Source organism: Microtus oregoni, unplaced genomic scaffold (assembly GCF_018167655.1).
Source record: "Microtus oregoni isolate MIOR12 unplaced genomic scaffold, Mior012 000011F_ref0000422, whole genome shotgun sequence".
Lineage (NCBI taxonomy): Eukaryota > Metazoa > Chordata > Mammalia > Rodentia > Cricetidae > Microtus > Microtus oregoni.
The window spans coordinates 42,878,778-42,902,275 of record NW_024543070.1 but is presented as its reverse complement, the minus strand read 5'-3'; the positions used below and the strand labels follow the sequence as shown (position 1 = coordinate 42,902,275).

At 37.0% G+C, this 23,498-nt stretch overlaps 1 protein-coding gene across 2 annotated transcripts in view; it reads right to left on the bottom strand.

The window, feature by feature from the left end:
• LOC121453250 (rho-associated protein kinase 1) overlaps positions 1 to 23,498 on the bottom strand; it is a 127,858-nt gene that overhangs the window by 41,345 nt on the left and 63,015 nt on the right. Inside the window, exons 11-16 of one of the 2 annotated variants that reach the window (XM_041659843.1) lie at positions 21,323 to 21,383; positions 14,479 to 14,567; positions 10,124 to 10,172; positions 6,103 to 6,238; positions 4,729 to 4,820; positions 4,394 to 4,640 (exon numbers count right to left, since the gene is read on the bottom strand). In XM_041659843.1, the coding sequence (XP_041515777.1) occupies positions 4,394 to 4,640; positions 4,729 to 4,820; positions 6,103 to 6,238; positions 10,124 to 10,172; positions 14,479 to 14,567; positions 21,323 to 21,383 (674 nt within the window). The remainder of the gene's footprint in view (positions 1 to 4,393; positions 4,641 to 4,728; positions 4,821 to 6,102; positions 6,239 to 10,123; positions 10,173 to 14,478; positions 14,568 to 21,322; positions 21,384 to 23,498) is intronic. The other variant, XM_041659844.1, reaches the window with a different exon arrangement.

The window sequence follows — 23,498 nt, the reverse complement described above, 5'->3', positions numbered from 1 at the left end:
GAGAAAAATCAACAAAACAGACAAACCTTTATCCAAACTAACCAAAAGGCAGAGAGAGAATATCCAAATTAGCAAAATCAGAAATGAAAAGGGGGACATGACAATAGACAAAGAGGAAATACAGAGAATCATCAGATCATATTTTGAAAACCTGTACTCCACAAAATTGAAAAACTTAAAGGAAATGGACAACTTTCTGGATAAATATCACTTACCAAAATTAAATCAAGACCAGATAAACAAATTAAACAGACTTATAACTGCTAAAGAAATAGAAATAGTCATCAAAAGTCTCCCAACCAAAAAAAGCCCAGCATCAGATGGTTTCAGCTCAGAATTGTACAAGACTTTCAAACAAGAACTAATACCAATACTCCTCAAATTATTCCACACAATAGAAACAGAGGGAACACTGCCAAACTCTTTTTATGAGGCTACAATTACCCTGATACCAAAACTACAGAAAAGACTTAATAAAGAAAGAGGATTACAGACCAATCTCACTCACAAACATTAATTCAAAAATACTAAATAAAATACTAGCAAATCGAATCCAAGAACACATCAGAACCATCATCCACCATGATCAAGTCGGCTTCATTCCAGAGGCACAGGGATGGTTCAATGTATGAAAATCTGTCAACATAATCCACTATATAAACAAGCTGAAAAATAAAAATCATCTCATTAGATGCCAAAAAAGATTTCGACAAAATACAACATCCCTTCATGATAAAGGTCATGGAGAGAGCAGAGATACACGGAACATACCTAAACATAATAAAGACAATATACAGCAAGCCAATAGCCAACAGCCAACATCCAACTAAATGGAGAGAAATTCCCAGCGAATCCACTGAAATGAGGAACAAGACAAGGTTGTCCACTCTCTATTCAATATAGTTCTTGAGGACCTACTCAGAGCAGTAAGACACCAAAAGGAGGTCAAGGAAAAACAAATGGGAAAAGAAGTCAAACTCTCACTATTTGCTGCTTGATGTGGGAGTGTCATATATCAATCTGTTGATTTCATTGCTTAAGCAATAAAGAAACTGCTTTGGCCTTGATAGGTTAAAACATAGGTGGGAGGAGTAAACAGAACAGAATGCTGGGAGAAAGAAGCTGAGTCAAGGAGTCGCCATGATTCTCCCACTCCAGGCAGACGCAGGTTAAGATCATTCCTGGTAAGCCAGATGTTGAGCTACATAGATTATTAGAAATGGGCTAGTCCAGGTGCGAGAGTTAGCTGAGAAAAGGCTAGATATAATGGGCCAAGCGGTGTTTAAAAGAATACAGTTTCCGTGTAATTATTTCGGGGCATAAGCTAGAGCTAGCCATGTGGGCAGCCGGGTGCCGGGGACGCAGCCCGCCGCTCCTATTTCAACAGCTGCTGATATATGATGGCTTACATAAGTGATCCCAAAAATTCTACCAAGGAACTTCTACAACCCATAAACACTTAGTCATATAGCAGGATATAAGATTAACTCAAAAAAGTCAGTAGCACTCCTGTACACAGATGATAAATGGGCTGAGGAAATCAGAGAAACATCACCCTTCACAACTGCCACAAAATACAGAAAATATCCCAGAGTAAATAACCAAACAAGTGGAAGACTTGTATGACAAGAACTTTAAATCTTTGAAGAAAAAAACTGAAGAAGACACCAGAGAGTTGAAAGATCTCCCATGCTCGTGAGTAGGCAGAATTAACATAGTAAAAATGGCAATCTTACCAAAAACAATCTACAGATTCTACGCAATGCTCATCAAAATCCCAATAAATTTCTTCACAGACCTTGAAAGAAATGTATTATGATGGGGGAGTGTCATATATAATCTGTTGATTTCATTGGTTAAGCAATAAAGAAACTGCTTGGCCCTCATAGGTTAAAACATAGGTGGGTGGAGTAAACAGAACAGAATGCTGGGAGAAAGAAGCTGAGTCAAGGAGTCGCCATGATTCTCCCACTCCAGGCAGACTCAGGTTAAGATCATTCCTGGTAAGCCAGCTCGTGGGCTAAACAGATTATAAGAAATGGGCTAGTCCAGGTGTGAGAGTTAGCCTAAAAGAGGCTAGATATAATGGGCCAAGCGGTGTTTAAAAGAATAGTTTCCGTGTAATTATTTCGGGTAAAGCTAGCCGTGGGGGCAGCCGGGTGCCGGGGACGCAGCCCGCCGCTCCTACTACAACAGTATTAGACTTCATATGGAATAGCAAAAAAAAAAAAAAAACAAAAAACAAAAAAACGCAGAATAGCCAAAACAATCCTGTACAATAAAAGAACTTCTGGAGGCATCACAATGCCTGACTTCAAACTCTACTACAGAGCTACAAGTACTGAAAACAGTCTGGTATTGGCATAAGAACAGACAGGAGAACAAATGGAACCAAATCAAAGACCCGGATATTAATCCAGACACCTTCGAACACCTGATTTTTGACAAAGAAGCAAAAAAATATCAAATGGAAAAAAGAAAGCATATTTAACAAATGGTGCTGACATAACTGGATATCAACATGTAGAAAAATGAAAATAGGCCAGGCGGTGGTGGCTCACGCCTTTAATCCCAGTACTTGCGAGGCAGGAGGATCTCTGTGAGTTTGAGGCCAGCCTGGTCTACAAGAGCTAGTTCCAGGACTGGCTCCAAAGCAACACAGAGAAACCCTGTCTCAAAAAAATAAATAAATAAAAAGAATGAAAATAGATCAATATCTATTACCATGCACAAAACTCAAATCCAAATGGATCAAAGATCTCAACATAAAGCCAGCTACACTGAACTTTACAGAAGAGAAAGTGGGAAGTAAACTTGAAGACACAGGAGACCACTTCCTAAATATAACCCCAGTAGCACAGACACTGAGAGAAATAATTAATAAATAGGACCTCCTGAAACTGAAAAGCTTCTGTAAACAAGACAAAATGACAGCTTACAGAATGGGAAAAGATGTTCACTAACCTCACATCAGATAGAGGTCTGAGCTCCAAAATATACCAGGAACTCAAGAAATGGACACCAAAAGAACACATAATCTAATAAAAAAAAAATGGAGTATAGACCTACACAGAGAACTCTCAACAGAGAAATCTAAAATGGCTAAAAGACATTTAAGGAAATGTTCAATGTCCTTAGTCATCAGAGAAATGCAAATCAAAACAACTCTGAGATTCCATCTTATACCTGTAAGAATGGCCAAGATCAAAAACACTGATGACAACTTATGCTGGAGAGGTTGTGGGGAAAAGGGAACACTTCTGCATTGCTGGTGGGAATGCAAGCTGGTACAACCCCTTTGGATGTCAGTGTGGCAGTTTCTCAGAAAGTTAGGAAACAACCTTCTCAAGACCCAAAAATACCACTTTTAGGTATATATCCAAAGGATGCTCAATCGTGCCACAAGGACATGTGCTCAACTATGTTCAGAGCAGCACTGTTTGTCATTGCCAGGACCTGGAAACAACCTAAATGCCCTTCGACCAAAGAATGGATAAGGAAAATGTGGTACATTTACCCAATGGAGTAGTACACAGCAGAAAAAAATAAAGGCATCTTGAATCTTGTAGGCAAATGGATGGACCTAGCAAACATCATTTTGAGTGAGGTAATCCAGACCCAGGAAGATAATTTTCACATGTACTCACTTATAAGTGGTTTTTAAACATAAAGCAAAGAAAACCAGCCCACAAATCGCAATCCCAGAGAACCTAGACAACAGTGAGGACTCTAAGAGAGACTTAAATAAATCTAATCTACATGGGAAGGAAAAAGACAAGATCTCCTGAGTAAACTGGGAGCATGGGGACCTTGGGAAAGGGTTGAAGGGGAGGGTATAGGAAGGGACGGGAGCAGAGAAAAATGTAGAGCTCAATAAAAATCAGTTTAAAAAAAAGTGAAGGGTGAAAACTGATTTCTACTTGTATGAGGAGCATGGAGTGTCAAGTTCCCAGGAACAGAAAGTAAGATGGTGGCTATAGAGCACTGCAGGGAGGAAGGAATGAGTGTTACTGTGTAATAAGTAATTACTATAGGATGATAAAAATGGTCTGGAGATTTGCGGACAGATGTACAGTAATGTTGAATGTATTTAATGAAACTGAAATATACACTTAAAAATGCTTAAAATGGGAGCTGATGAGATGGCTTTTTTGGTAAAGGCTTACCACGTAAGCCTAACTACCTGAGTTCAATGCCGAGAAACCAAGTTAAGGTAGAGAGAATGAGCTATCTCTACCAAGTTTTCTCTGACCACCCCACCAATATGTGCCCCATGGCAACACACAGCTCTGCCTATCATGCATCACAGAGATCACAATAATAATAAAATAAAACAAAAACTTAAAATGGTAAATTTTATGTGGCATATACTTTACATGAGAAAAAGTATTACCTTGAAGGTCTCCAATCATTTCAGAATCATGCCCTCTGTCTCTTCGCTCAGCTTCCAATATAGCTTGCAGCTGGTAGTAATCTTTGTCTGCTTGTGACTTGGAATTCTCTAAAATTCTGTTTCTCTCTTGTAATTCTCTGTTCAGGGACTCTAGTTGACTAATTGACTTGCTCATCTCTGTGTGACTCTTCCTTAATCTTACAGCTGTGTCTGATTCTGTCCTAAGTAAGTCATTGGCTTCTTCTAACTATTAAAAAAGAAAGAATTTTGACCAAACATGATCATGTTTCTTTTAATTAACTATGATTTTAAAAAGACCCCACTGAAGAACTTACCTGTTTCTGTAACTGTGCCAACTTTTCGTTAGCAAGCTGTGAGCTCTGACTCACTTTCCGTAAGTCTTCCAACTGGTCCTTTAGTGTGGAGACTAGAAAGTCAAAGAGTATGTAGATATGACATGCTTTTATTAAAAAAGAATTTTTTTTTTAAAAAAATGAAATTTATTCTTGGACGACAACAATCAGTGAAATCAGGTCCATTCCCACTCCCCAAATCACATTCTATCTTACAAGTTTTTATATTCTAAATCCATCAAAAAATAGAGCATTGCCAGGCAGTGGTGATACACATCTCTAATCCCAGTACTTGGCGGCTCTGTGAATTCAGGCCAGCCTGGTCTACAGAGCTAGACTCACAACAACCAGGGAGACACAAAGAAACCCTGTCTTGAAAAACAAACAAAAAACAACAAGCAAAACTGAATTTTATAATACAGAGTAAGACAGCTTTGATTCTGTTATTATAGCATTCTAGATTCTTTTATGGCCTTCATGTGACCAATCTACTGGTGCAAAAATTCAAAATTCCTTTTGCTGAGTGCCCTGGCCTTTGCTTTGAGATTTGATTTACCATGCCCTGCTGGCTCTTCTCAAACACAAGAGCTCAAGTGACTCTCCCTCCTGCCTTAACCCCCTGAGTGCTGGTATATAGGAATGTACCACCACATTCAGTTATAAAGGTAGTTTTTTATTTGTTGTTGAGCAGTAAAGTTACTTGAATAATTCAGTATTTTTAAAATGGCGAAAAATCAAAACATAGTAAATAGTATAACAAGGATTCTTCCCTGTTTCTTCTTCCTTAACTGGCTCTTCTCCCAGAACTACTATTAGTTTCTGCCTTCTTAGGACACTCTATGAATCAATAATCTAAGATGGAACTAAATATATCATACACATGTTTTCACATGTATATCTATGGAAATACATATTTAATGACATGATTTATTTTCTTCTGTTAAGCTAATAATTCAATATCTTTATATCACTGAGTATATTACATTTTTATCAATCCCATGTGAAGAGCCTTATGTATACATCATATATACATATAAGTACATTTATAAAATAAATTAGAAATAAATCATTGTTATCAAATTGCTTAATAAACTTCTAGTTCAGGGGTAGTGTTTGCCTAGATAGTCAAGCATTTTTCTTTTTTCTTTCTTTTTTTTTTTTTGATTTTCGAGACAGGGTTTCTCTGTAGCTTTTTTTGGAGCCTGTCCTGGAACTAGCTCTTGTAGAGCAGGCTGGCCTCGAACTCACAGAGATCCGCCTGCCTCTGCCTCCCGAGTGCTGGGATTAAAGGCGTGCGCCACCACTGCCCGGCCTAGTCAAGCATTTTTTCCAAAAAAAAAAAAAAAAAAAATTTACCTTCATTTTCTACATTTCTTCTCTTCTCATTTTCTTGTTCCACTTTTCTTTGATACTCATTAATTCTATGTTGTAGCAACATCTTTTCTTTCTCAATTTGAGACACTGTAGATTCTAGATTTCTTCTTTGATTCCCCTAAAATTATAATGAGAACAGTTACAATTGCAAACAATACTGATAGTCTGCTCTTTAAAAATATTTCAGATGAAACCTTAAGATGCAATTTTTGCTTAAAATCAGATTGCATATTCTATCCTTTCCCGTTGTGGCTACAGTATACGTGTGGATGTAATAGCTATCAGGTCCCTTCCTCTATTGTTTCTCCACGAGTCATGTGAGATATGGTCTCTCACTGAGACTATGGCTCATCTGTCTCTGCACTGCTTTACCAAACTAAGGGTACAGTCATGCTCAGCCACATCCTGAGTCTCATGCAGTACACTGTAATGACAGCTTTGCAGTAACAGATAAAGCATGTATCTTACAAAAACGTGAGACTCTCCTACTTGATCTAGACACAGATCATCTTCTGTGTCTAAACTACCATCAACAGCATCACCACTGTTGGCAGTTTTCATTGCTTTGCTTTTACATTTAAGACTTGGCATCAGAATATTCTGCTTTACTAGGTGCTTTTCTAGATTTTCCCATCTATAAGCAACCACTAACTTTTATGTAAGATATTATCAGAAAGATTTGTAGAGGTGATATAGATCTCCATTTTTCCAGTTCTAAGATTTTGCAATTTTAACTTTAAACTCATTGTGTGTGTGAAGGTTAGAGGGCAACTCTTAGAAATCTACTTCCTCCTGCCACCTTATAGGATGTAGGGTGGTACTCAGGTTATTAGGTCTACATACAAGAGCCTCTGCCTACTGAGCCACACATGGATAATCTCAGCAAGCAGGAGATTGCGGTAAGATTATAAGCACGAGTCATCACCTTTACATTTACGTTTAAACCTACAATTAAGTTAGTGGTCACAAGGCATGACACATTAAGGTTCAGATCTTTCTTGGCTTACAATTACTCCAATACTGTTTGTTTAAAGAACTCCTACTCCACTGAAATGCTTTTGCAACTTTGTCAAAGGTTAGTGGGCCATAACTTTGAGGGTTTATTTCTGTTCTTCATTCTGTTTTCCTGATAGTCTTCAGTCAGTATCATGCAATTTTGATCAGGTTTTTTTTTTTTTTTTTTGAGACAGGGTTTCTCTGTGAAATTCACTATACAGACTAGGCTGTCCTTGTCCTAACAGAGATCTGCCTGCCTCTGCCTTCCAAGTGCTGGGATTAAGGCATGCACAACCACTGCCTGGCCAGTTTTGATCACTTACAGTTACCATTTTTCTAAACAAACCATTGTGTCTCCTGCATAAAACATCTCTACAGGCTTAGCTCTTCCTTTCTGATCTTTTTTTGGTTATATGATTTATTGTCCTGACTCTAACTTCTAGTACTGGCTAAATAATGATGAGAACTGATGTGTTTTTGCTATCACAGACTTTAAGGGAAGCATGTACTCTTTTATAATTAGGTATGAAGCAAAATGAACTATATGTTAAATATATGCTGTTTATCAACTTGAGTTTCTAACTCATTTTTACCATGGATACTGCATTTTAGTTAATGCTTTTTCTGTATCAACTGGTAAGATCATTTGGATTTTCTTCTTTAGACTATTAATATAGTGAATTACACTGATTGTTTAAAATATTAAATGAATGTTACATTTCTGAAATAAACTATAGTCAGATATATTATCTTTTTATGTGCTGCTGAGATCTATGTTAATGTTTTGCTAAGGACTTACATTTGTGGGTGATAGTGTTCCCTAGTTTTCTCTGTAGACTATGATTTGGTACAAGGTTATCAGTCTAACAAAATAAATTAGGAAGTGTTCTTATATGGAGGTGTTTTCATTTAAACTTGGCAGAATTCTCTAGTAAAGTTACTGGGTCACTGAGATCACATTTTTGTGGGGGTGGGAAGTCTTAAAATCATGGGTTCACTTTCCTTACTGTTATACACCAATAATGAAATTACCTATTTTACACTGTGTGACTTATGGCATGTTGGGTGTTTTGCAATAACTTAATTCATTTAAACAACATGTTTAGAATTGTTAACATCATTCCTTACACTTGCTTTCATTCATGATGATGGTTCTGTTTTCCCTTTGTCATTCTTGCTAGATGTTTGCCAATTTTGTGGATTTTTTCAAACAAGTTCTTTTGTTCCATCTATTTTCTTCACTGTCATTTCCAATTGCACGGACCTCAGCTTTTATCCTTTTCACTGCTTCTGTTACGATTAGTCATTAGCGACTTTTCTTTTAGTATAAACATGTATGCTATAATCTTCTCCTTAGGTACTGTGTTAACTGCATCTCACAAATTTTGATTTTGTATTTTGACTTCATTATGTAAGCTTTTCAATAATGAAAAGCTTCAACCTTTTTTTAAACATAACAGCTCAAAAAATTAACATTCCAATGTATTTTTCATCCCCCTTCGGAGTGTCTCTTTTCATCATTTAACTTCCATGTGTTTATTTTTCCTGCTGACTGTTACTCATTCTGACTTGATTACATTTTGGTCAGGACATTCTGATTCTTTTAAGCTTACTTTATGGCTCTGTATAGATCTGTCTTGGCATGTGGTCCTTAACCCCTTGAAAAGAATGTATATTCTGCCACAACTGAATAGATGTTGTTAATGATGTAGTTGTATTCTATAAAGTCTGCTCTTGAATTTTGAGGCTGGTGGAGGGGAGACCCATAGTATTTGTACTATTTATTTTATTTTCTGAGACAGAGTCTAATGTGTTTCAGGCTAGTCCTGAACTTGCCAACATCTGAAGATGACCTTAAACTTTTTGTTCCTCAGCTTCCATTTCCCAAGTATTAGGATTATATACTTGTGCTACCATTCCTGTATGAGGTCCTGAGGACTGAACTCATGCTACATAAGCACTCTATAAACTGATGTACAGCCTCGGTCCCACATCCTTGTGGTTTTTCTTGGGAATCAAATACCCCCAAGAGGTGTAGGTTTCTTCACATTTTCAAGATCTCTTCACATTTGTTTTACATTTAATGTATAGAAGTTTTAGCTATACTTGGTGGTAAGAAGAGGGAAGAGTTTTGCCTCTCTTAAGTAGGACTATGCTAATTTAAGAATTAAGACAGTCTCTCGATCTTGAATTCAGAAAGCTAAGTAACTTAAACCTAGTTCATCTGAATTTAGGACTGATTCTCTGAAACACTGAGAATGAAATATACAGTGCTAACCGAGACTAAGCTCATACTGACCTGCAGCTAATGGTAAAATGCTGTCCAAAATCTTTAGATGACTACATTTATATCCTAAGCCACAAGTTAAAGGGAAAAACACCACTAATAGATACATTTACCTCAGGAAAGAAAAATACAACAAAGAAATTTATCAAAGTTAAATCTTAAAAAAAAAGGAAATTATACACTAGAATTATAAAGATTATCTGTTTCTGCCTAGGAAAGTCATCACACACAGTACAAAATTTAACTAAATGTAAAAATCTATTATATATTTGCACACAAGTATCTAGTAGGAAATGCTGTTTCTCTGCTAATGGAACCAGGCTGGCAGGAAAAACATGAACACTTTTAAATCCAATTCTAAGCCCTACTTGTTATGTGGTATCAAGTCTATATCAATCATTTTGAAATATTTCATATTTTCTTCTTAATCTGTCTCTTCTGACATAATTGCAGTTTCTATTTTTGATCTCTTGCTTCTTTTTTGCTTTTCAACTATCAAAAACCACAAAACTGAAATCTATGTACTAAAATTTCAACATGGTCATAGAATAAAGCTGTACAAAAAACCTAAACTATAATCTGTACTCTTGAACCTAGAGTCTAAGGTAAAATTTTAAAATTTTTATCTTAATTTTCTGGTTAAGTTTTGGGATCTCAAAATTTTCTTTAGAAATGATCATTGCGAAGGGGACAAAAAATACTTAGTAAACTAAAAAGTACCTCTTCATCCAATTCTTTCATTATCTTGTCTAGTTTTATGTTTGAAGTTCTGCAAAAACAAAAACAGTACAGATTATAAATACATTTACTTTCATTACCCAGTGTTATGTTAACACCCACATTCTTTTCTTTTTCACTTGATTTTCTTAAAAATTTTTTTCTCTCTCTCTGTGGAACAATAAATGTATTTTTTTAAAGGAATACATATTACTATGATTAAAAGAAACCAATTATATCAAAAAGAGTTACTTATTAATATACTAAATGGCATGGTGCAGTAGCAATAATTTAAAGTCGTGATGAATATAAGTGATATGCACAGATAATGCAGCAATAGTAATACTGGAAAACATCTTGACTCCTGTTGGCAAAAACTCATGGCTACTGTCTATTATCTGTAGACTGTTGCTTGGGGAAAAGAAAAAGTATACTCTGGAACCAGAAAGATGGGTCAGCAATAACAGTGCTTGCTTGCTTGCTGTATGCCTCATGATCTCAGCTGGGTTCCAGTCTAATATCCTTCACACACATAATTACCAAAAACATGTGCCTCTGCAATGATATATACAATATTAATAAATTGAAGGAAAATGGTTACTTTTTCTCCTCCGAGATCAAACTGTACATCTGTACTCTTGGGGAGAAAGTCTAAGGACCTCAGATTAAGAATTCTTCAACTACCAGGCAGTGGTGCTGCACGCTTTTAATCTCAGCACTCAAGAGGCAGAGGCAGGCAGATCTCTATAAATTGAGGCCAGCCTGGTCTACAGAGTGAGTTTCAGGACAGTCAAGGATACACAAAGAAACCTTAACTCAAAACCCACCACCACCCAAAAGTATTCATCAAGTTCTTAATACAATAATTGCTATCAAGTAAAAGTCAGTCATTCAATCTGCTGTAAAACATTAAGTAAATGATGAAAAAGCCACACAGCAAATAAGTGCACCAATGGACAATGCAGGCAAAATTCTGAGATCTACTCAAAGAGTATTAAAGCCACAATTTGTTTTCTTTGGCTCTAAGAATAGTTCTGACCTTCTAACACAGTGGGAATCAACCCGAGGGTCACAACCTCTTTGGGAGTCACATATCAGATATTCTTCATGTTAGATAGCCTTCATATAAGATATTTCCATAATCATAGCAAATTATGAAGTAGCAATGAAATAATTTTATGATTGAGGGGGTCACCATAACATGAGAAAGTGTATCAAAGGGTCACAGCATTAGCAATGTTGAGAATCACTATTCTACACATCCTGTGTACGTATGTACTCATGTGAATGTCTCAAATTCCTCATTCTACACATTCAAAACTACTATATGGCTCCCTTCCATACTATTGCTTTTCTTCTAGAATGCCCAAGTACTATATATCAACAGGGAATTAGTATCCCTGACTCATTTTTTATAACCCATTAAGTAAAACATAAAAAAAGGCCAAGTATTGCCAAATACCTTGGGAGTTATTTTTAATCTGTAGGTGTGTATGTTTGTGGGTATGTGTGTGCAGGTGCACAGATGTGAAATTGACATCAGCTGTTTTCCTTGATTATGCACCATTTCTTTAATTAAAGGGAGTCTGGGAACTCAGAGTTTGTCAGTTTTTCCCAGACTAGGTAGCCAGCTTGCCCAAAAGATTTCAACTCTGCCATATCTATTGAGTATTGGGATTACAGGTAGTTGCCATGCCCACCTGGCCTAAATGTCAGTGGATGATGGATAACCATTTTTTACTTCTTTAGTGATTTTAGTGTATTTCTATCATACCACACGGTAAATTCCAAATCCCTTATCTGGTTTAAAAAAAAAGGGCCTTTAATATTCTGACCTTGCATACTCGCCTAAGCTTCTCTCTGGCACTCTTATCTAACAGCTCATCAGGTTCCCTTACAAGGCCTACACATAAGTATAATTCCTGGACTTTAATACTTCCTACTACTCTTGCTACTCGACTTTCCAGCTCTGGTCTTTATTTTTTTAAAATATTTATTTACTATGTATACAATGTTGTGTCTGTGTGTATGCCTGCAGGCCAGAAGAGGGCACCAGACCTCATTACAGATGGTTGTGAGCCACCATGTGGTTGCTGGGAATTGAACTCAGGACCTTTGGAAGAGCAGGCAATGCTCTTAACCTCTGAGCCAACTCTCCAGCCCAAAACATCCAATAAAGTAGGATAGGTATCTGCTGATTCAACCCTCATTTTTTTTTTTGGTCTTTTTTTTTTTTTAAAGGCAGCAGACATGGTTGTATATAAAATCCAGGCTAGCCTTGAACTTGTGATCTTCCTGCTCTACCTCCTCAGTGCTGGGATTACATATGTGGGCTATCAAACACTGCATACTTCTAATATGCTCCTGTATCATTTCTCCTAATTTACCATATACCATACTAATTCATAATTCTTCCGTTATGTTTACAAACTCCACACAAAGAGGGGCTATATCTTCTTTTATTTAGCACTACATTGTTGGTATACACATTATTTTGACACAAACTGAAATCTTTGTTGAATGAATGTAACTAAAATTATTTGAGTGCCTAAATAGGCTATTATTCTTAATCCTCTTCCTCAGCCTCCTAAAAGCTAGTTAATTAAACTGGTCATTTCCATTTCTTGAGGTTACAAATTTTTATATGATTTTTTTTTTTGTTGTTTTTGTTTTTGTTTTTTGAGGTGTGGGTTTCTCTGTAGCTTTGGAGCCTGACGTGGAACTAGCTCTTGCAGACCAGGTTGGCCTCAAACTCACAGCCTAGCTTTTATATGACTATTATTCACTCATGGCTATTCTCATTTTTTCCTCAAACCCAGTATCACCAACACCACCAGATACTTTTAAAAATTTCTTCGGTCATTTATTTATTTATTTTGGTTTTTTAGAGACAAGGTTTCTCTGTAGCTTTAGACAGCTTTAGCTGTTCTGGAACTAGCTCTTGTAGACCAGGCTGGCCTAGAACTCACAGAGATCCCCCTGCCTCTACCTCCCAAGTGCTGGGATTAAAGGTGTGCACCATCACCGTCTGGCTTAATTTCTTCAAATTTTAAAGACTTATTTTAAAATGTGTGTACAGGTATGCAAGGTGTTGCAGATGACCATGGAGTCCACGAGAAGGTGTTAGATTCCCTGAAGCTAGAGTTATAGGTGGTTGTGACCATTCCACACAGCTGCTGCAAGAGCAGTAAGCATTCTTCACTGTTGAGCCATCTTTACTGTCCCTGTTTTTTTTGTTTGTTTGTTTGTTTTTGCTGTAGATACGTCTCAGTATTTATGTAAGTTTGTATCTATTCCTTTCCTCATTTCTATACTTTACTCTTAAAAACTCCTTCCAAATCCTGGCTTTAGTTGTTTTAAATTATACACTTAATTATATAATGTACCAGGAAAGATAGGGAAAGAAAATCTTAATTATTTCATATGCTTTCAACTTTTCCCAATTCCATTTACTGAACAGAATATGTTACAATTATATTTCACTTATTCAATAAGTCATAAAATGTAATTATAAAGTTATTATTTGTAGTTGACAAGTACCAACATGCTAGGTTATTTTAAAATACCTCAATTATTCTATTTCAGTGGCTCTCAACTTTCCTAAGGCTGTGACTCTTTCATACAGTTCCTCATGTTGTGGTGACCCCAACCCTAAAATTATTTTCATTGCTAGTTCTTAAATGTAATTTTGCTATTATTTCGAATTGTAATGTAAATATTCAATATGCAGGACAGCCTTAGTTGAACCCTGTGAAGGGCTGTTTGATCCCTAAAGAGTTGTCATTGACAAGATGAAAACCACTGCTCTGTATCATAAATAAATGTTATCAATAAAATTTGATTCAAACAGTAAAAAGAAAATCAACAAACTATGTTCTAGAAAATCCCAGGGGAAGTACAAAAATGAGTAATTTTAGCTTATAAGATTATTTTGCACTTCAGAAAGCCCTTTCAAGAAGCTAATTAAAACAGGAGGGAAACATAATGAACGAGGCAACTAAATGAATTAGAACTAAACACACTTTTTAATGCTACCACAGCAAATAGAGCTTAAATAGTCTAAAGAAAACATGCATGTAACTAACACCAAAACAGATGTTTTCTTCCTCTCCTTTTTTGTAGTCCTAGGGATCAAACCCAGGGTCATGTGTATGCTAAGTACCTACTCTACTGAAAATCTGCATTCCAAGCCATTAATATATATATTACTTTCAATTCTAGCCAAGACACTTTTTATGGATGTGCATAAATAGAAACTTTTACATTAATCTTGTATATACCTCCATGTATTTATAGAGTATATGTTGTAAAGTATATACATAACTTCTAATGAGAACATCATTGAAGGACAGTCTCACCTGCACTTCTGCTCCATTTCATCTTTTAATTGCATTTCATTATGCAGTTGTTCTTCAAGCTTGTAGATTGTTTTCTGTAAACTTTCCTGCTTTAATTAAAAAAAAGTCCTTCATTCTATTAATGTTTAGAGAAATTAAAAGTAATACCTTTTGTTATTATTATATGGCTGTTTGAAATAGGATTATTTAGTTTAATCCTTTATCTTTCAATAATATTAATTGCTATTTTCTCAATATAATTGGACATAATGCATATATATCAATACACTTATTAGCCCAATATGAACATTTTTGTGTTTTATGTACCAGTTAATAATGTACAATGATCCAAAGACATAGGCACAAAATATTACAGTGTCCTAATAATAATAGTGTAAACAGTGTTACAAAGAAGAGAAGTCACTTTTAATTTTAGCATGAATATACATCCTTTCAGATAGATATAACAGATCCCAAAATTAGCCTAAAGGAGAAGGAGATAGAAAAAAAGGCATTTTAGCAAGAATGAAGAGTCCAAAAGGAGAGAAGAAAACATTACATATGGTAATGGGAAAAAAATCAAGTATAGCACAAGACATCACAGAGGAATTAACTCATATCGAATTTGAAGAAGTAGGACATCCTCGTATCCACAATAAAACTTGAGAACCTAAATTTATATTTTGTGGCATAATATTGACAACCTAAAATAATATTCCAGGGCTACACTTTAGTTTATTAAGAAGTGCTTGCTATAAAAGCACTCACATAAGCAGCTGGACATGGTGGCACATGGTTGTAATCCCAGTACGAGACAGGGAGGAGACAATATGACACCTGAAGCTTCCTGGTCAGCTATCTCAGCCAATGAGTGAACTCTAGGATTAGTGAGGACCCTGAATCAAAGAATATGGTGGAGAACAACAGAGACAATACTGGATCTGATCTCTGCACGCACAAATGCAACAACACACACATACACACACACCCCAATTTTAGGAAAAGTATCCAGATAAGAAGATACTTGAAACCCGGGCCAGCTGGCCTTGGTGAGTTCCCGATAGAACATCCCCATTGTCTCAGTGTGTGGGTGTACCCCTCGCTGTCCTGAGTTCCTTGCTTGTGCTCTCTTTCCTTCTGCTCCTGATTTGGACCTTGAGATTTCAGTCCAGTGCTCCAATGTGGGTCTCTGTCTCTGTCTCCTTTCATCACCTGATGAAGGTTAATATTCAGGAGGATGCCTATATGTTTTTCTTTGGGTTCACCTTCTTATTTAGCTTCTCTAGGATCATGAATTATAGGCTCAATGTCCTTTATTTATGGCTAGAAACCAAATATGAGTGAGTACATTCCATGTTCCTCTTTTTGGGTCTGGCCCGGGTCTGAAAAAGCATGGGATAAAACCGGACTCGCTGAACATAGCGGACAATGAGGACTACTGAGAATTCAAGAACGATGGCAATGGGTTTTTGGTCCTACTGCATGTACTGGCTTTGTGGGAGCCTAGGCAGTTTGGATGCTCACCTTACTAGACCTGGACGGAGGTGGGCGGTCCTTGGACTTCCCACAGGGCAGGGAACCCTGATTGCTCTTTGGGCTGATGAGGGAGGGGGACTTGATCGGGGGAGGGGGAAGGAAATGGGAGGCGGTGGCAGGGAGGGGGCAGAAATCTTTAATAAATAAATAAATTAATTAAAAAAAAGATACTTGAAATGATTCAGGCAAGAAAATGTGGATATATAGCAAAACCCTGACTCTAAGCATGAAGAAGAAAAAACAATCATGCCCATTAGCTAGAAGATAAATCTAGAAAACAATTCGAATAAAAAAGAATAGAGATACTACTACTATGAAAAGCAAGAAACCCAGAATATTGTCAGTGAAGGTTTGCACAGAAAAAGACCATGAATTTAGCTCTGGTCTAGTTTGATGTGTATGTCAAGTATCCAGAAGGAGAGAGATTTAGTTATGGAGCCAAGAGAAATAAAATGGGCATTCATGAGTTCCTATAGATACAAACACAGACAAGTTCACAACTATGGGAAACATTTAATATTAATTGAGCAGTGGAAGGGGATCATGCACTGAGAGCTGAAAATTCAAAAAGTCATGAAAACAAAAAGAATTATTGTAATGGTCTGTCCTGTCCCTTTAAAGAGACAAGTCCCACCCACTCCCCTTTTCTGCTTCCAGCCTGCCCTCTCTACCTCAACTCTCTTCAGAAGAGGTGGCTGAGGCCTCTTCTCCTCTCCCCGCTCCTCTCTCCTGGCCTCTCCCTCCCCCCTCCTCTCCTTCTACCTCTCCTCTCTTTCCTTTCCTTCCACAACCTTCTGAATAAACTGTATCTAGACTCTCTCTGCATGGCATGCCTATCCGCCTCTTTCCCTCACCAGCCACAGCTCCTCGAGCGACCTGCTGCCCCACTGACAGCCCCGCCAAGGTCTCTCACCCGCCACCTCCCACCCGCCTGGGACCACAGAGGCCCTCGGGAACTACAGCGTTTTACTTAAACCATTACAATTATGAGAACACTAGTTATAAAAGCTTGAAATTATAATGGTAAATGCAACAACAACAACAACCAAAAAAAAAAAAAGAAAGAAAACTAAAAAGTCAGTATCTAAAGCAATAAAAAAAACCTTCATTTTATTTGGCTCTGTAATTTTCATCTCAGATAAGACTTTCAAGAAGAGTTGAATATGAAATAGCAGATTTTTATACTTATTTCTGTGAAACTTTAAGACAATTCTGAGCCCTCTCAGTCTCAGCAGTAATGCTCCCCACTTCCCCCTGGGAACCAAGGACCTAACAATTGACAATATACGTACTAAAATGTTGGGAATGTTCTCCAAATAGAACTCATTTATTGAATAGGGGCAAGATAACCCTTAGGTGTTGACTCACTGACTGATGTTTTGACTTAGGCCCTGGGAAAGGGGCAAAGTGACCCTCAGATGTTTTCTCTTACCTCATCTCATCTGGCAACCACTCTCTAGCCAATTATTGGTAACAGTCCTTTTGAATAAGCCAATCATAACAGTTAAAGAACCCCCAGACACCCCTTTCTTCTGTGGTTTTTCCCTTTAAAAATAGTCTGTACCAGCCATTCGGGGTCTTTCTAGCCTCAAAAATGCTGGAAGACCCTGTCATGACAGAATTAATAAAATCCTCATGCTTTTACATCAGCTGTGGTGTTGAGAGATGGTATCTTGGGGTGACTCCTCCTCGGTGATTGGACTCTAGGGTCCAACATTTCTAGGATAACATAAATAGGACTACAAAGGAATAGTAATAATCAATAGGCAGCAATCACTAGGAGAAATTTACAATCACCAGAAAAAAAAAAACTAAAAACAGACTAACCACAAAACAAAACAAAACAAACCAGAATAACCAAATAAACCAAACTGAAGATTTACTGAAGTACTAGTTACCTTACATCCTAAAGAAAATCCAAGAAAGGCAAGATTACAAAAAAATACTGTTACTGTCCCTAGGAAGAAGTATTTTCATTTTAATAATTTCTGAGCCCCTATTAGTTATATATTATGACAACAGTTTTTGTAATGAAAACAGTAAACACTAATAATGAAAATGCAGAGGCAGGTATTGGGGTTCAACCCGAAGATCAGAAAATCAAAGCAGCCAAGCTACTGAAGAGCTCTTACCTCTTTGAAATCTTCAGACTGAAAGAGTTAAGTTCCTGTCTTATCCCTGCCTGCTGGTATTAAAGGTGTGCACAAGCACCACCTGGCCCTCTATGGCTGACTAGTGTGGCTGTTTTGCGTTCTGACGGTCAGACAAGCTTTACTTATTAAAATACAAATGAAATATCACTATCAAAAATTCAAAAGCCCACAAGTTTGAAAGAAAACAAGGAGGGGTATAAGGGAGTACTTGAAGGGAGAAAGGGGAAGGAGAAAATGATTTTCAAAAATCAAGTGATTAGAAAAAGTCACAAAAACAAACAAGCAAACAAACAAAAAACCTCCAAAGAAAAAAGTCACCAGGGGCTGGAGAGATGACACAGTGGTTAAGAACACTTATCCCTTTTTCAGATGAGCTCAGTTCAATTCCCAGTACCCATTATCAAATGCCTATAACTCCAGCTCCAGGGGATCTGATACCCTCTTCTGACCTGCAAAGGTAGGACCTATATACATGTGGCTGGCTTGCTTGCACACACACACACACACACACACACACACATTCTCTCTCTCTCTCTCTCTCAAATAATTTTTATAAAAAATGACTAGAGCAGAAAAGGTAAATGACTAGAGCAGTAAAGGTTCCTTCCCCCTTTTCTCACTTCCTTTTTATCCTGTTCTCTGTTACCTTTAAAAGAAAATACATCAATAGGAAAACAATTCTACCACTTTTAAAAACAATGGCTCCAGGTGCTTTGGAGGTCGAATGAGAAAGACCAGAAGTTTAAGGTCATCATAGATAGTTAGAGGCCATCCTAAGCTATGAGACTATCTCACTTCCTAGGCCACAAGAAACCCTGACTTCCCCAGTATCACATAAACTGGAAGTAAGTGACCTGTACCTGTGAGATTAACACTTAAGATTAAGGGGCACAAGGATCAAGTTCATGGTCACCTGTGGCTAGATACTGAGTCTAAGGCCAGTAAGAGCTACTAGAACCTTGCCTCAAAACCAGCAAATGGGCTCAGCAGTAGTTAAGAGCACTTATAAACAGAGCTGAGGTCCCAGCACTAGTTTTGGGCAGCTCACAACCACCTGTAGCTCTAGTTCCAGGTGCTCGAAAGCGCTCTGCAGTCTTTCACAGGTACCTGCAGTCACATGCTGCACTTACATATATCCAGGCATATACACATAAGCATAAAAGTTTTAAATCTTGAAAAAAATGTAAAATAGAAATCCAAAAATATTTGCTACTCCTTTGCTTCGTGATTAAAAGTATATTAGTAAAACAATGAGGCTATAGCTCAGTAGTCAAGCTTATAAGACACTGGCTTGGATCCCCAGTATTACAAAACTCCCAAACCAAAAACAAAAGCAAATAAAAAGCACCCTGTGTACACAAGGTATTTAAAGAATACTTTAAGGATAACAAAACAATTATTCCTAAAAGTAGGCATTTTTCCCAGCAAAGTTCTACTTAACTCACAAGGATCTTCTTAAATTTAAGGAAGGAAGTCAGGTTTGTTTTTTAGCCACATCAACAGTAAGAATTCCTAACTAGAACATACCAAGTTCCTTAATAATATATTTACTTATCATATATTCCAAATCCCAAAGAATAAACAAATTAAGTTATGCTGAAAATACTAGTTAGTCTCTATTTTCCAAACCTACAGTCTATATTACCTGAATCTGTTGTGCTGTGATTAGTCTCAGAACGTAAGAGAAAATAACAAACAAGAAAGGTGGGGATATCAAGTTACTTTCCCAATACCCTTCTTTGCTGTGTTTTGGTTTTCTATATTCAGTGTTCCTCTTCTATAATGCCAGGCTTTCTAACAGCGATAGCAACACAATTTTCTCTCCTTGCTCCCAGTAGTATAGGAGCAATGACTTTCCACTGCTGTTAATCCAGAGGTGCTTTCCCAACCTTTATGTTCCATTTGATTTGTGTTTGTAGCAGAACAGTCCCTTTATTAAATTCTTTGCAGGCCAGGCAGTGGTGGCACACACATGTAATCCCAGCACTTGGGAGGCAAGTGGATCTCTGTGAGTTCAAGGATAGCCTGGTCTAGAAGAGATAGTTCCAGGACAGCTAGGGCTTTTACACTTACACAGAGAAACCCTTTCTCAAAAACAAAACAAATCAAAACAAACAAACAAACAAACAAAAACCCCCAAAACGTCCTTTCATTTAATGCATATATACACATAATGTGGTATTCATGTCCACTGAGACACCATTCAGCTTTAAAAAACAAGGAAATTCTAATACACACTGCAACATGGGTGAATTAAGGTAATAAAATAAGCCAGTCACACAAAGGCAAATAAATTCCATTTATAGGAGGATATTAAAATAAATTCATAGAAAAAGTGGAGTAGTGGTAACTAGGACCTGAGGTAATGATATGAGTAGTTATCAATAAATACAGTTTCCATCTTAGAATAATGAAAAAGTTCAAGAGAGGAACAGTTAGCAAAGCTATGTGATGGTTCCTAATGTTATTTTACTATATACTTAAATTAGTTAAAATGATAAATTGTGTTGTGTGTATTTTGCCAACACACACACGCACACACAGAACCTCTTTATTCATCCAAAACCCTTTAATTTGTTATGCGTACTGCCTGGTAATCCTCCCTGCCTACTACCTTATTTTTTCATCAGTTTCATTTTGATGCAGCCCAGATTGACCTGGAACCCTACATATCCCAGACTGGCTTTAAACATTCCCACCTCAGCTTCCAGCGTGTTAAGATGATAGTCATGCCACAAGGTTCAATTTCCAACTTCCTTAATGATAAAATGATTTATATACATTCCTAATTCAAAGATTTGAAGGACAGTAATTGTGAATCAGTAACAATTTATAACTTATTCATATATGTGTATGTATAAAATTCCATTTTATAGCCAGATAAGAAATCATACCGAAGAGTAGAGAATAATTTAAGTGTTATGTCCGAAAATGATGGCTTAATCCCAGCACTCAGGAGGCAAAAGGCAGAGGTGGATCTCTCTACAGATCTCCACAACAGCAAGGGCTACACTGAGAAACCCCATCTCAAACAAACAAGCAAACAAGTGTCATAAGTATCTAAACTCACTAACTGCACATTCATCTGTAATACATATGCTTATTCAATATCATGCACACAAATACATTATGTGAGTTTAAAAATAAAAACCAAACTGAAAACAAGAAATACTTACCAAGCTTTTATCCACATTGGAGCTGGTTCTGTTCTCACTGGGATTAGCTGAAGGTAAGTATCTACAGGGTAAGGGCAAGGAATTTAAAAAGAAAACAGCTCTTTAACATATATCAACAAACAATAAGTATTCTGTGTTTTATGATCAGTATGCTAGCTATTTTTTTTAAATTAAATACAAATTTAATTTTTATTTTAGAAATAGATATGATGTAAATTAAATAGTTAAGTAACACTCACTATGGTTATAATTAAACATTTCTATAGGAAAATACATCAACTATAGTTAATATTTTGTTTGTGATCTAACAAAGAAAGCTTGCCTGAAGATCAGAGTGCAGAGATAAGCTACTAGTTAGTCATAGAAGCCAGGCACTGATGGCACACACCTTTAATCCCACCACTTGGGAGACAGAGGCGGATGGATCTCTGTCAGTTCAAGGCCAACTTGGGAGCTAAAGGGCTCTATGAGATTGAATCTTGTCTAAAGGAGAAACAGAGCTCACACAAAGGTGAACCCACACTTGGGATCAGAGGCCCTTAATCCTAGGACTAGGGCAGTGGGGAGAAGAGGGATCTGGCTGGTGGAGAGGAGAATATAAGGCAGAAGGAGACAGGAGCTCAGACGCAGTCAGAGGATTCAGTCTGAGCATTCAGTTTGAGGATTCATAGCAACAGGATCGTCTCTTCAGTCTGAAAATTTGGTGGAGGTAAAAGGTCTCTCTAGGGGCTAACTGCACTACTTCTCTGATCTCTCAGCTTTCACCCCCATTATCTGTTTTCGGGATTTTAAGACCAATTCGATTTGCTCTACAATCAATATTTATACTTTACAAGATAAAGTGAAAATAAGAATGAGCCAAATTTTAAACATACTTAAATGAAAACATATTAAAGATACATCAACACCAAGAAACAAAATGGTATTTATTACACAAAGTATTCCAGTAGCTGCCACTGAAATTCAAAGAAAGCACAACCTCAATGTGTTTCTTTTAATTTTGCTTTTAATTCCTTTGAAGCTTTGAACTTTTAAGCATTTTTTATTGACTTATTTATTTTTATTATTTACTCACCATCTTGAGAAAGGGGATTCTAGATGTTCTTAAAATAATAACAACACACTTTAGGCTCTCTCACTGACTTCTATAGCTCAGATTTAAAATGGCACAAATAAAAGTGCAGGAAGCCAGGAAGCTCCACAGTGCAGATACAATTACTAAAACATCTTACCAGTACTTTCACTACTTACTCCACTTTACTGAACATCTTAAATGTTTTAGAGCATACTGATGAATCCCATTCCACATCGGAGGGAATGGGGGAGAATAGCAAAAGACAAAGCACAGCCTTAAACCCTTAAATTAGCTCCAGGCACCTTTGTCATCAGAAGTCAAACCGTGTTTAGAGTTTGTTTTATTTTTTTGTTTTCATCTAAGAACTGGGGGCAGGGGAGAATTACTGACTTCTATAGACATGTACTCAGGTAACTCCTCTGCATCAGGTGTCCTTTGGTAAAACATAACATCACCTTTCTGGACACTCCCCCCACCCCTCAAAAAAGTTTAGCCCAAGTAATTGAAAAGGTCTGAGTGATATATCTTTTCTTTTTTTCAAAACCTTATAAAGGTTTTTAAATTCAATGTAAAGTTAGAATTATACATAAAGACAAGTGATTAGGGAGTATTAAGGTGTCTTACAATATTATCAAACATTATCTAAATAGACTATACGGTAGAAAAAAATCTAAATTAATAATGGTGGTATATAAAAATGGTATATAAAAGCAGGGCATTGCTGATGGTTACACCAGCCCACAGCAGCCACCATTGTGAATGTTACCATCACAACCACCACATTGACACCATGATTAAAAATAGGGGCTCGAGAGCCGGGCGGTGGTGGCGCACGCCTTTAATCCCAGCACTCGGGAGGCAGAGGCAGGCGGATCTCTGTGAGTTCGAGACCAGCCTGGTCTACAAGAGCTAGTTCCAGGACAGGCTCCAAAGCTACAGAGAAACCCTGTCTCGAAAAAACCAAAAAAAAAAAAAAAAAAAAAAATAGGGGCTCGATCAAAAAGATAACAAATAGCTGGTAAAGTTTACAGCTGTAAAATTAGGGTGTTGTTTTTCAAGTCAGGGTTTCTCTGTGTAGCTCTGGCTGTCCTGGAACGCTGT